This window comes from Artibeus jamaicensis, unplaced genomic scaffold (genome assembly GCF_021234435.1).
Source record: "Artibeus jamaicensis isolate MK-2021 breed Jamaican fruit bat unplaced genomic scaffold, CSHL_Jam_final scaffold_833, whole genome shotgun sequence".
NCBI classification, from domain to species: Eukaryota; Metazoa; Chordata; class Mammalia; order Chiroptera; family Phyllostomidae; genus Artibeus; species Artibeus jamaicensis.
Genome location: NW_026522056.1, coordinates 21,898,584 through 21,912,835, shown reverse-complemented (window position 1 = coordinate 21,912,835; position 14,252 = coordinate 21,898,584). Strand labels below are relative to the sequence as shown.

Sequence of the window (14,252 nt, the reverse complement as noted above, 5' to 3'; positions counted from 1 at the left end):
GGTTGTTTAAATAGCTTCCTGATATTCTTAAAAGCACTAGAATTTAAAAATGGTAATAAAATGTACTGACCACCTCATTTTATACCAAGCTGCTCAGGGAGTAAAAAATAGTTTTAAATGGTTGAAAGTGCATTTCTTTTACGTGTGAAATGGCTTTTGTCGATAGGATTATGATTATTTAAGGGTTTAAAAACATTCCACAGGAAAGCAGTGAATGGTATGTTCATTTGTAGCGTAAACAAATTCTTTTCTTTCTTGAATACAACTGTACACTTAAGGCTTTTAAAAGTATTTCAATGAAGGAATCTTCAGACTATGGCTTTTTGTTTGTCTTTAATAAGGTGGTCACAAAAACAGATGGCACTGTTGGCACTTGCCACAACGGATAGTGTGCAACTAAGCTGGGTCTAGAAATTTCCTGCTCCTAGATGGCGGCCCAGACGCGTGGGGTTGCCTGCAGCTGTGTTTGGTGGCCTGCCTGCGAACAGAGTGATTTATTTCCTCAGGCTGGTTTGTTGCACGAGGGTGATGGTGATATTAGCCATTTGATCTCCTTAGTGACATGATAATGCGCGTTGAACACTTGTAATATGTACAGTGCAAAAAAAATACTCCGCATGTTAACACTACTTAGTTGCTTTTTAGCCTCCAAAACCAATGAGTAGGCTCAATTACATTATACATGGTTTTGATTATTTTGGTATATGAACACTTAAAATGTTTTCCCCCTTTAATGTAGTCTTACTAGCCTGATCCTGGGATTTTAATTCTGTATATTCTCTCCTCCACCTTTTTTTTGCCTAGTGGTATTTAAAATTTTTAAGAACTTGCTGTTACACAGATATATATTGAGTAAGAAGCTAAAAATCCTATGCCCCTCCCTAGAGAAAACCACTTTTAATAGTTTGGTGTACACGTTTCCAAACATCTTGCATGTTTTTGCACTTTCTACTGTTCTGTTGGTTTATTTCGATATTGGCGTCATATGTTTTTGATATCTAAAAGAGAAAAAAATCCTTCCTGAATTCTTTTTTTTTTTTTTCAAAAACTTTAAACTGACCTTAAACATTTATTTACTTCTCCCAGAGAACTTTATAGTTGATAAGCTGTATCTCATTGCTTGTTTAGAGGACATTTCATACCTCTGATTTTATTTTTATGTGTGATTTATTCATTTAGTAATCTGTGCCTTTCCTCTTTTTCTTCCATGTCAGAGTCCTGTGTATGGAAACTCGCACGAGACAGTTCAGTCTAGAAGGACAGTCATTTCTCACCAGATGGATAAAGCTCTGAAAGAAGGTGAGGACTAAACGGGAGAGCGTAATCGCCATATGGAGCACGCCGTTATGGTACTTACTGTAAAGGGAAAATAATCTCTAGCAAAGTTGTCTTTCCTTCCTGTCTCCATATACTATTAGGATGTTTTTCTTCATGAATTTTTATTTGGTGACTAAATAAATATATTCATGTTTTGGTAGAACGGACAGGATGTAAACATTTTATGAAGTAGGAATTTCTAGGTCACCTGAAGCTAGCCAGCCACGTGGAGAGTGTTTCACCATAGGAAGCGAGGGTCTGTTCTCTACCCCCTAGAATGCTTTCTCTCTCTTTTTTTAAAAAAGATTTTATTTATTTATTTTTAGAAGGAGAGAGGGAGAGAAACATCAGTGTGTGGTTGCCTCTCGTGCACCCCACACCAGGGACCTGGCCTGCATCCCAGGCGTGTATCCTGACTGAGAATCAAACCGCGACCCTTTGGTTTGCAGGCCCATGTTCAATCCACTGAGCTACACCAGTCAGTGCTAAAATACGTGTCTCAAGGTGGGAATAAGTGTAATTATAAATACTAACATTTAAAAGATAATATATTTTGATTGAATGAAAGTTCAAAAGGGTTTTTTTAATTATATTTCCAAAAACATGGACAATTTCAGTTATATGTGCAAAAGAGGTGTGAGTTTTTCAGGTGGATACATGGTATTGGGAAGTTAAGAAAGAACCGAATAGGTGATATGTAAGCAGGCGTGTTTTCCTGGCTGTAGTCAGAGACATCACCTTACGAACATTTGAAAATGAGTGCTGTGTAAGGGCAGAGACAGTTGGAAATTGTGTGGTTTCGTAGAGTCTCAGAACTTTGGGGACTGTAATTAAACTTTGAAAGTGTTTCTGTTATATTAGCAAGGTATGGTGACTTTGATAAAACACAGGATTTAAAATTTGACTTTATTAGTATTAATCTCAAAAGTAATTTTAATTGCTTTTATTGAGGTAAAGTTAATTTACTTTGAAATGCACAAATCTTAAGCGTACAATTCAATAATTTCCAGAAATGCCTATAACTATGTAACCACCGCCTTCATCAAGATGAATGTCATTGCAGAAAATTTGCCTCCTGGAGTTAATTAAGTGCATCTAGCAAATGTTTTATTTCAAATATTGTACTTTTCATGTCTAGGATATTTTTGGTCCTTTTTTGCTTCTCTGTTGAGATTTCCCCACCTGTCATTTATTATGACATTTTTATCTTTAATTCCCTGAACATATTTATAACAGCTACTCTAAAGTACCTCTATGCTAATTCTAGCATCCAGGCTGTCTTGAGGTTGTTCTCCGTTGATAGCTTTTTCTCTTAACTGTTTGTTACTTTTTTGGGTATCTTCTCAGGTCTGATTATTTTTAACGGTGTACTTAACACTGTGAATGCTCCTTTCTAGACATTCTAGATTCTGTTGTCTTCCTCTGAAGAATGTTAGTTTCATTCTAGTACGCAGTTTAATTTTCAACTGACTGATCACCCTGAAGATACTTGGTTTTATACATTTTTAAGGGTGAATCTATTTGGATTTTGTCCTTCGTCTAAGTGGGTCTGTTAGTCCTGGGACTTAGGCTGAACTCACCCATTTCTCGGTCCCTCCACAGTGTCAGTGGAAGCCGCAGTCATAGCTCTAGCTCAGCGGGACTCCGCCTCCAAACGGAATCCCTGCCGGGGGCAGCAGTTGAAGGCTCTGCTCAGCTCTCTCCAGCCTTCCAGGGTCTCCGCCTTCCACTGGTCTCATAGGCCCACTCCATGCACATTTATTTTAGAGCCATCAACTGGTACGAGAATTCGTACGCAGGTTTTGTGGCTTTACCCTTTTTGGTATTTCCTACTTGTATTTCTAGCTGCTTTGGCAGTTTCTAACTCTGTTTTTTAATATCTTCAAACAAACAAACAAACAAACAAACAAACCAAACCAACACCCAAACCAAAAAACAGATGTTCGGTCTAAGTTTGAACTGCCTGTGTGTCTGGGACCTTTGAGTGCCTTCAGGGGAAGTTGTATAAACGTGAATCACACACGGTATTAGTTTCTTCTCTCAGGGGTAGATTCTTTCTCAGTTTCTACTTACTTGGACTGTTTCCAGTGCCTTTAAATAGTTCTTAAACTTTTTTTTTCAGGGTTCCTCATTGTTTTCTGCATGAGGGTTAGTCTGGTATACACTGCTCCACCATCCTTGGACCTGGAACTCTCTCCTTAATGTGTTTTTTTAAAATTATTTTAAATTGTAGTAAAGTAAACATAAGGTAAAATTACCCATCTTAACCATTTTTAAGTATACATTTCAGTAGTGTTAAGCACATTTTCATTGTTATGCAAAGTCTCTAGAACGTTTTCATCTCATAAAACTAAAACCCTATACCTGTTAAACAACACTTCCTACTCACCCTTACCCAGCCCCTGGCAACCACCATTCTACCCTCTGTCTTTATGGATTTGACTCTTAAGTTCCACGTCTAAGTGGAATCATACAGTGTTTGCCTTTTGTATTTAGCTTATTTACTTAGCATAACGTCCTCAAGGCCCATTGATGTAGCAGCATGTGTCCGAATTTCCTTCCATTTAAGTCCCAGGAACATTCCATTTGTTGCATACACCACATTTTGTTTATTCATTTGTTATCCATCAGCGGGCACGTTAGTTGCTTCTGCCTCTTGGCTGTTACGCATAATGGTGCTGTGGACACGGTGTCCCTTTAATTTTTTAAGACTCTGAAGTGTGCTTTCCCTGCACTTGGCCATGGCGTGTTTCTCTAGGATGGGCCAGTTTATTTCAGGAGTGATTTGGGGGGAGACATACAGGATAGGGCTGAGACCTAGCTGGCAAAAACACAACAGAACAAAACGAATGAACCAAAACCAAAACCCACGTTATCCTCAGGTTAATTCCTGTTCAATGATTTCTTTTGAAAGAAAATATTGTCCAAAGCCTTTGGGTAAGAGCTTTAGTTAGTTACACTTTATACAGTAATCCTCGGCGTGTCCTTAATGTTTACGACCTGCTGGCCTTTGTTTTAAGCCAAATGATTTCCAAGAGAGTTGATGATTATATGATCTACCAAAGGAGGGCCACAAGCTGTAGTAAAGGTGGTTGTTGAGGATAAAATTTGTGCATTTAACGATATTGTTAAAAAACAGCATGAATATTGCCGTAACTATGTATGGTGCCAGTTGGGGTACTGGGAATACCGAGGGGAACATATGTAAAGTATGTGATTGTCTAGCTGCTAAGCTGCACACCTGAAACCAATACAAAATAAAACTGAAAAAAAAAAAAAAGCAAACACTGGAAAAAAATTTAAGAAGATGCAGAGAATACAGCTCAGGGAGGAGTATATTTCTCCTACTTCGATCACTGTATCAGTGACAGCTTTCCAAGCCATTCAGGCAAGTCCCCAAATAAAATAAGCCTAGAATTAATAAACGTAGGCTTCAAACTGCTGTTTTACCAAGGTTAATGCAATATATTTTAGTAATAAAGTATATTAATCACATAGTCCTTGCCAATATATTAATAAACTTAATATTTCAAAGCTTTTCTATACAATAAACAAATCATTTAAAATATTTAATTGAAAAAGAAACTAACATGAGACAAATTAAAACCAAAATTGCCTTCTAAAAATTTGGACTTTTAATTTTAATAAGGAACCAGAGCCTAAAAATGTGTGTTGGGAAGGCTAAGAGGTTTTATAAGCATGTAGAAAATCTATAGTGATTATAATTTGCATCTCTAGAGTATTTTAATTTCTATTTCTAAACCCTGGTGCCAGTATATTTAATTGAAATTCTGAATATTATTAGCTATTTTTAGTAGACTTGCCTTCATAAAATTGAGGGTCTTGTGCTGGCAAATTATAACAGGGGTACTTGTTAAGGCTATAGCAATTTGAGTTCAGTTTATAAGAAATGCTTAAGAACATTTATTTAAAAATTTCCCCTGGTCCTGGCTGGTTGGCTCAGTAGGTTGTAGCATCATCTCGTATACCAAAAGGTTGCAGGTTCAATCCCCAGTCAGGGCATGTACACAGGCTGTAGGTTCGATTTCGGGTTGGCATGCGAACAGGAGGCAGCCAATTAACGTTTTTCTCTCACATTGATTTTTTTTCTTTCTCTCCCCCCCTTTTCCTCTCTCTCTCTCTCTCTCAAATCAATAAGTATATTCTTGGGGGAAGATTAGAATAAAAAGAATTACTAGCTTGTAGCATGTGGTTAATTTCTGAGCAATAAAGAGAACTCTGAAGAATAGGGGACTAGCAGATGAGTGGCAGCACTTTCCCAAGAGTCTCTGGGGCTGCTGCAAAGCACTTGAGGAAGGGGTGCATTTGGAAGAGGAGTCCCTCACTGTAGAGAGCTGAGATCCACTCTCTATGCCCAGTCAGGCATGTGCCCTGACTGGGAATTGAACCAGCGACCGTTTGGTTTGCAGGATGGTACTCACTCCACTGAGCCACACCAGCCAGGGCTCTACTGTATTTCTTGTATTTTAAACAGTGTACATTAAACAGCAGGTGTCCAGTGTCCAGTAGAAACGCTGTCCCGGTCTTTGCTTCTTTCATCTAAGTTTTGCTCACTGCTCTGTTTGTTCCTGGTAGTGTTTGACTACAGTTACAGAGACTACATTCTGTCCTGGTATGGGAGCCTCAGCAAAGATGAGGGGCAGCTTTACAACCTGCTCTTGGAAGACTTTTGGGAAATCGCCAAACAGCTGCACCACAGACTGAGCCACGTGGACATCGTTAAAGTCGTCTGCAACGATGTCGTGAGGACCTTGCTCACTCACTTCTGTGACCTGAAGGCCGCGAATGGCAGGTAAAGGTTCAAATGCGGGAAACCTCTGCCTCCTTTTCTGCAGGAAAATATCACTCTTCTTGATCAAGGGGCCACAGTCGAGGCAAACTCGAGAGTACTCTGTCTCTTGCTGACACTTGGCTTGAAATGTAGACATATTGAGGGGAATAATTATAGTGTTATGACAGCACGGATTTTTAAAAAATAACTTTGTAGTAGCAAACTACTTTGTAGACTTAATTTTGTAAGTATCTTAAACAGCGCAGTGAATTTTACTGAATCAGCACTATTGTGAAGCTATTAATAGTATTATGGATACCCAGAAATAGAAAATTACAGTGTTTTATACTGTGAAAAGTATCACTGAGTTTACCATATTTAGAAAAGTTCAACTTTTTTGTGAGCCTGCATTAAGAATATTACGAAAATCTGAAAATGGATTTTTAGATGGAACTTAATATTGGAGACTGTGCAATATGATTAGAGATGTTTCAATGAGAAAATGGCTAGCGTTAGGCTTGTTGGCCTTTTCTGCCATTACATGGGCAAGGTCTGTGCCCCTCAGGTAGGCACTTGCCTTTGGAAGAAGACTTCACCAAGGCCAGTTCTGAAATCTTACTTTCTAGGTTTGCTGATAGGAGCCTCAATGCATGCTCTGCTCCTGAGTGAGCACAAGAGTGATGGATTGTGCACTCGTAGCCTGGACACACAGAGTGGACTCACTGAAGGGAGGAGCCTTCTGCCTGTCTGGAAATGGGCCCAGCCGGAGTAGCAACAGGGCTGCCTATGGTTAATTGGCCTATTTTCACTGATGTTATTCTACCTGCACTTTTAGGGAAGAGATAAAGTTTTTGAAACATACACAAGGGGGTGAGTCAGTACCCTTATTGGGAAGGTGGTAACTCATCCTCTTTTTCTAAGAAGGTCCGTCATATGAATTTATCAGGAAGCAGACTCCCTTCTGCCCCGCGATGTTGCTCGGTGAGGCCTGGTCGCTCAACACTCTCGTACAGCAGCTGCCGGCCGTTCTCAGCATTTGCCTCTTCCCCGGTGCTCTCTTCTCTCCTGAAGTCTGCCTGGCACAGGCTTAGGAGTCCGAAGTCCACAGAGCCATCACACACCTATAATTTTCCGGCAAACTTGTAAAAACTTGGACCCATAGGGAAAAATACATCTTACATCGTGACCCAATTTCATAAAACCATACTCTTATTACATGTGATAACTGATACATTTTGTTCCTTAACACTTTTTTAAAATGGTGTTTGAGGCTAAGTAAATTGTTTAGTTCCTTGTGGGCTATAACCCATGGTCTAAAAAAGTTAATGTGCAGTAGTTACTATTTTTTTGGCCTCAGGAGTCCTCTACACTCCTTTTTTAAAAAATTCTTTTGTAAGGAGAAATCTTTTTTTTTTTTAAAGATTTTATTTATTTATTTTTAGAGGGGAAGGGAAGGAGAGAGGGAGAGAAATATCAATGTATGGTTGCCTCTCGTGTGTCCACTGCTAGGAACTGGCCTGCAACCCAGTTCCCAGTGCCCTGACTGGGAATCGAACCGCGATTGTCTGGTTCGCAGGCCTGCGCTCAATCCACCGAGCTACACCAGCCAGGGCTTTACACTCTTAAAAGTTGTTAGGAACATGGAAGGGTTTTTGTTTATGGATTATATCTCGTGGTATGCAGGGCTCAGCTTGTCCTGGTTTAGGAGACCTGATTCTGCACATCTCCTCCTGACTGTGAGACCAGTGACGTCGAGTTAGCCTGTAACTGGCCATGTCGGGGTATTTACACTGTGAAATGGGTGAACGCTACAAATGAGAGCTTTTCTTTTTTTCCATCCCGGTTGAAGCACCAGTTGTTAAACATTTACCAGCTCACCATTTACATCTATCCGTATTTACCATGTCAGATATTAAAATGCAAGAACGCAGTATACCCTCCATTAACCATCAGGGTGATGATGTCATCACACCCTGTAGCCTTCTAGAAAACTCCGCTGTGCTTGTGAGGCCAAAAATAAAACACAGATGACATTTTTCTATGATTGTGAATATAGTCGTCACCTCAGAGAGCCCCTGAAGGGGTCTTGGGGACATGTAGGAGTCTCCAGACCAGCCTTTGAAAATTGCTGTTGATAGAGAACTTTACTTCCAGTAAAGGGGCATGTGAACTAGTAAGGAACCTGAGAGGTGGAGCCTGTGGTTCTCCTCCCCAGGGTCTCAGAGCGTCAGCCTCTCCTTTGAGGGTTCACCACCCCGTGGATCACCTGCCGACTCACTGTAGTGTCGAAACGTATGGTGCTCCGCGGTTCTCCCTGGCAGACGCTGCCAAAGACTTGAATTGAGTGGACGCTCATTTTAAGCTAAAAAATTTAAATTATGGTCCAGTCCCGGAAAGTATTTTAAATCAGTGTTTTATTCCAGTTCGAAGGCTGGTGGATTTAGGTTTGGGAGAAGAGCAAGTGGTGAGAGAAATTTGGCATTTTTATGATTATCTGATTTTAACATTAAAATATATTTTTCATTGAGACATTTACCATCTTCTGAAATGACTGCTTCTGTGAGTAATATATGTCATAGATAAAGCATCAGAACAATAGAAACAGAGGTTTTATTTTATTTTTTAAATTTTTATTTATTTATAGAGACAGAGGAAGGGGGGGGAGAAAGAGGAAGGGGGAGAGAGAAAGAGAGGAAGAGAAACATTGATTGGTTGCCTCTTGCACAAGCCCTGACCTGGGACCTAACCCACAAACCCAGGCATGTGCCCTGATCAGGACTGGAACCCAAAACCTTTTGATCTCTGGGACAGCACCCAACCATCTGAGCCACACTGGTTGAGGCAAATTGATTTCATTTTAGAAACTTATTTTCTTTGGGCTTCTAGTTGCCTTCTGCCCAGGGTAGATTTATTTTACTGATATCTAGGCTGTGCCTAGAAGCTCTCATTGATGATCCTTATTAAAGAAAAGACTCCATCACTGTTCTCTGGGACTATGGATATTTGAAAAGTGCCAGTAGGTCACTGGTGTTTTGCATACAGATGATCGTGCGTGCCCCAGAGGTGAACCCTGGAGAGCTGATATCCGCTTGTGTGTCATCTTCTACAAATCACACAGGGAGACTGGCGGACAGCTCATTTAGGTTTGATGGCTAGCTCTGTACTCACTGGCCCCAGGTACACTGTGCCCTTACCCTAGAAACCTCCATGGCTGTGCAGATGCCCATTGGCTGTGAAATGGCTTGGAAGCCTGGGAGGCTCCGGTTGAACTGGCTGCTATCAGGCAAGAGAATAATAAATTGAGTTAATAAAAGCAATACACCCTCCGGCTGACTGTTAGGTGGTCGTGTGGAGGCAGCTTTCTGGTCGGCCCGTATTCATTTCCAGACCGACATTCTGTTGCTGCTTTAAGCCAATCGAGATGACATTTAATTCTTGCCTCTGCTTCTACTTCCTTTGTCCCATCTGTCTTGTTCGGGTGCGTTTCAGGAAAATCTAAAAACGATTGTTTTTTTTATGCCATTAAATCGATAGCATCTTTAATTTCATCATTTCTTTACAAGCTCTGTGTTTTGTTTACCAGTCAAGCACTGGTACGGTGTTTAAGGGGAAAAAATAATGTTTTTATTCACATATTTTGCTTCTTTATCACTGCCGCTTTTTTCCTCCTCTCATCTGTGCAGTCTCTGACTGTGGTGTAGTGTAAAGAGCCTGAACTTGAGAGTTATTTTCACCATTTATTACCTCTGTGATTGGACTGTTCACTCAACCGCTCAGACCCTTTGTATTCTCATGTATAAAATGGTGATGATCATGTATACTTCTTGGTGTAGATGGGAAAGAGAAGTAATAGTGCACATGGGAAATTTACGGAAGGTCCTTTTCCTCACTCAGGGCACGAGAGCACAAGGTAAGCCATAGAACGGTGGTAAACAGACTCAGACCGCCCCGAAAAGGATGCTGCCTCCAGGACTGGGGCCGCAGTCCCCCAGAGGTGAAATGGGCATCTCCTGACCCAGAAGCAGCCATCGGACTCGTGATTCTTTCTCGGCCACTGAAGCGGTACCTGATGTCCACTTACCAGGGGGCGTCATGGGAATATCCTGCTCAGAGTTTGCAGGGGGCTCTCTTTCCTTTTTCCAGAGATCAAGCTTGTCTGACCAGCCTTCTGGGCTATGGCTCACTCTGGAGGTCTTCCCCTGACTGAGCTGCAGGAGGAGAGGAATTCGTGGAAGTCCAAGGATCAGGCTCCTTTCGCTGTCTGTCTTCCTCTGGAACAGAGAAGGGGCCGTGTGCACTTTGGGAGGGATTTTGATATTATTTAAAGAAGCGTCTCGTAAAAGTGGGATTTTTTTTAGCCAGCTTCCCACAATAATATTAACCAAATATATATTTTAAAGTGAAGTGTCACCCTTAATAGTGCTTGAAATGACAAAGTAGCATCTAAATCTTACTGAACTCTCTCTGGCAGCATAGCTAGAGTTTAAAGTAACTGAAGGTGCCAGTTACAAAAGTCAGCATATATTAGTATATGTGCAAAGGCTCGCTCCTGACATCTCTCTGTCATGTTGTTGGCTTTGCACGTTAGGGGCGAACCCCTCCAGTTTGCTGGAGAAGACAGGGAGGAAGCCTTTCTGTTTCAGTGTACCTATTCTAGAAATGAGTCTCATCTCGCGCAGAAAGAAATTGCAGTTTACCTCTGAGAGCCGCTGGTCCTAACAGCTCCAGTAGAGATGCACTCACCGGTTCCACTTCCCATGCAGAGCCTCATACGTTTCCTCCCAGTCTGTTCAGTCTTTGTTTTTTTCTCTCTTCCAATATTGGCCACAAGTTACTGTAAGAAGCCCATAAGCTTTAAAAAATACCTCCCTCTTCTTTCTTGAACTGCTGTCAAGATACTGTAGGAAAAGGAGGTATAGAAAGGTCTTCCATTATTCCTCCCTCAGATCCTACCACCTAATGGCCCTTAGGTGGGGACGGGTCAGTGCTGATGGGATCCGTGACCTGGGTTCGCAGAACTAGTTGGAAAACACTTGGGAGGGCAATTTGCCGTTGAATTATATAGCATCAAGCCATGCACTCTGTTCTCAGTAGAGATGCTGTAGATGTTTTTAATCCCATTATCGCCCAGTCAGGAAAGCTGGCCGGTGCCTGTGGTTTATGCTTTGTTAGCGTTTTTTCTTTTCTTTGAAAAGTGAAGTTGTAGATCACATTTATGAAGAGATCTAGGTATATTAAAAATATTCTAGCTGAAGAAGTACTCATACCTTTCTGGATTATTGCTATGATTAGGAGGTTATGTATAACTGTTGGTACTACTTAGGGTTTGAAATCACAAAAGGCCATGCATTTGCATCCAGATTAGTCTGTGGCTGAGAAAATTCTTGACTGGTATTATTGAGGAGCGGACAAAGTTACTAAAACCGATGCATTGCCCATTTGAAATATTTTTTACCTAATGGCCTGTAACTGAATTGTTTCTAGAATTTTCTTTCCTTCTTTTATCCTCTCTCATGTATCTATTTTGTAGACAGGAAGACCAGCCGAGGCCTTTTGTGTTGCACGCGTGCTTGAGGAACTCAGTCGAAGAAATAAGATTCCTACAGACCTGTTCTCGGGTTCTGGTGTTGTGTCTCCTCCCGTCCAAGGATGTCCAGTCTCTCAGCTTACGTATAATGCTCGCAGAAATCCTCACGATGAAAGGTAGACTTTCATAAGTAATCGATATTTCCAGCTGTGATGGCAGTTGTGCAAACGAATGTGCTACACACTAATGTGATTGGTAACAGGTGACAGGACACCTACACGGACCTTGCACATTGTAGGACTCAGGAAATTTAGAATATTTTCCAAGTACTAAGTTTAAATGTCACTCAGAGAGGGCATCATTTAGCCATGATGAACAGATTTTTATATAGCATCACCCAGTGCAGAGTTCATTTTGTTGTTTATTTTGACACAGGATAACCAGCCCTTATGCTTTTTATATGAAACATCCATTTGGGATAGCTTTTGAATCACCCAGACCAGTAACATACGCATTAACGAAAGGGTATCTCTATTCAAACTCCAGTGTGCATTTACTTAAAATACCTTTGCTACAAGATTCATTGAAAATGCCTACATGTAATTTTGTGAACTTGGAATAAATTTTTTAAAAAAGGAACTGTACCACCATATAACGTGATTACGAGAAAAAAGTATATCCAGGGACATGCTTATCCAGGTAAGAAAAAGAAGAAAATATGACCTAAAAGAAAATTTTCTACCTTGTAATTTCACACAAATAACATTACACTTGCTAGGCATTGATTGACTCTCAGTATTTCAAGATTAGCCGGTGGTACCCAGCAGCTGATGTAATCAACCACAGAGAAAAGAGGAACTTTGGAACCTAAAGTTAATAGAATGAATTTGTAATAGTGTCACTGACTTTTTAACACCTTCTCCCCCGAGGTCTGCTTTCAGCAGTGGGGAGGAAGTCCATTTTCATCTTTGGGCAGACAAAACATGTTGAGCCTTATAAAGAAAATAAAAAAGAAAAAGAGAAAAATCAAAGCACTTAATTTTGATAGCTTTGTTAGTAATTTGGGAAAGGCAGGTGTGGGGGGTGGGTATGTGTGTGTCTGGGTGGTCCCCGTTGGGGTAGTTTTAAATGTTCCCCCAATGTGGATTCAATTACATAAGCTGAAGAGAACTCCCTTAAAGAGCAGCACCCTTTTCAGCTGTGCGTCCTCCCCTCCCCAGTGTTGAAGCCTGCGGTGGCCTTGCTCAGTAACCCAGACTACATTAACCAGATGCTGCTCACCCAGCTGGAGCGCAGAGAGCAGATGAATGAGCATCACAAGCGAGCCTACACCTACGCTCCTTCCTACGAAGAGTTCATCAAGCTCATTAACAGCAACTCGGACGTGGAGTTCCTGAAGCAGCTCAGGTACCTGGTGTCTGGCCGGAGCGCCACAGTAGCTACCGATCATCACCGCGGCCTGGGGGGGTAAAGGCAAGCATGTTGGCCAGGGAAGCCGAAGTGAGGGAAGTCTGTACACCTTGCCTGCAGTGATACCTGACTGTACCCAGCTCCTCCTTCAGCAGTGGGACTAGTTTTTTCCAAGGATAATATTTTTTAAGTACTTAGGTTATGTAGACTGAACAGTGTTCAGCTGGTAGGAGTACCAGGCTCGGCCACTCTGGTGCTTTTCTGAGGAAGGAAAGGAGGAGATGAAGAAGGAGATGAAGGGGGTTTAGATTACATTGCAGAACACTGTGTTGATTTTCATTTGTCTTAGAGCACGCATAGGCCCAGTTGGGGAGTGAAGGGTTCTTGACTAACCGTTTTGAGAAAGCACATTTGAAATAGACCCCAGGAGTCTCTTTTATAGGAAAGGTCAGCCTCACTTATCGTTCTTGATTTATTTCAGGGGCGAGTGTGTGTGTTTTGTTGTTCGTTTTACAGGAAGTGTGTTCACATACAGTATGATCGCATAGTGTTGTGTAGCTGGTGGGCCTTCCAGGCTTCCGTTTCCCTAGTCACTGTTCAGGGACCGCAGATGGTCATACATGGGGAAGAGAGGAAGCTCTGGCACATCATTTGGCTTCTGATACTAATTTTGGCAAATCACTGATGGAAAAGTAAACATGGGCTGAAATTGGATCTTTGGACTGTTTGAGATTTTACTACTTGTCTTATTTGTCCCTGAACTAGGGTCAACATTAAGGTGAGTTACAAAAAGCTACCAAAAGACTTAAAAATAAAACGGAACTAATTATTGTGAACAGCCAACTATTGGTAGGTCCTTTAGCATCATCTGTCACTCTGCCTCCGAGTACAGTTTCTTGTTATAGGCATGGATCTTAATAAGGATTAATGGTTTGTTTTTTTTAAATATACTAACCAGAGGCTCAGCACTAGAAATGCTACAAATAGCTTAATGTTGGCAGTTCATCATCTGGTAGGTAAAGAAATAGCTCAGCAAGAATTGCCTTCTAAAGATGAGCTCGTGGTGTCTCTGGGCCCAGGGCCACTGGACCCCTGCGCTTGTCCCAGTAGGAGCGCCGCGTGGGGTGCCTCAGTCTGCGTGGCCAGGAGTTACACCTGACGTTCTGATTTCCCATGTTCCCTCTAACCCATGACGGAAGAAAACCC

The 14,252-nt window shown here is 41.4% G+C and overlaps 1 protein-coding gene across 4 annotated transcripts in view; it reads left to right on the top strand.

The window, feature by feature from the left end:
- Positions 1 to 14,252, top strand: part of SNX25 (sorting nexin 25) — a 93,409-nt gene that overhangs the window by 20,789 nt on the left and 58,368 nt on the right. For all 4 annotated transcript variants that reach the window (XM_053659821.1, XM_053659823.1, XM_053659822.1 and 1 more), the window contains exons 2-5: positions 1,215 to 1,299; positions 5,914 to 6,130; positions 11,640 to 11,812; positions 12,857 to 13,043. In XM_053659821.1, the coding sequence (XP_053515796.1) occupies positions 1,215 to 1,299; positions 5,914 to 6,130; positions 11,640 to 11,812; positions 12,857 to 13,043 (662 nt within the window). The remainder of the gene's footprint in view (positions 1 to 1,214; positions 1,300 to 5,913; positions 6,131 to 11,639; positions 11,813 to 12,856; positions 13,044 to 14,252) is intronic.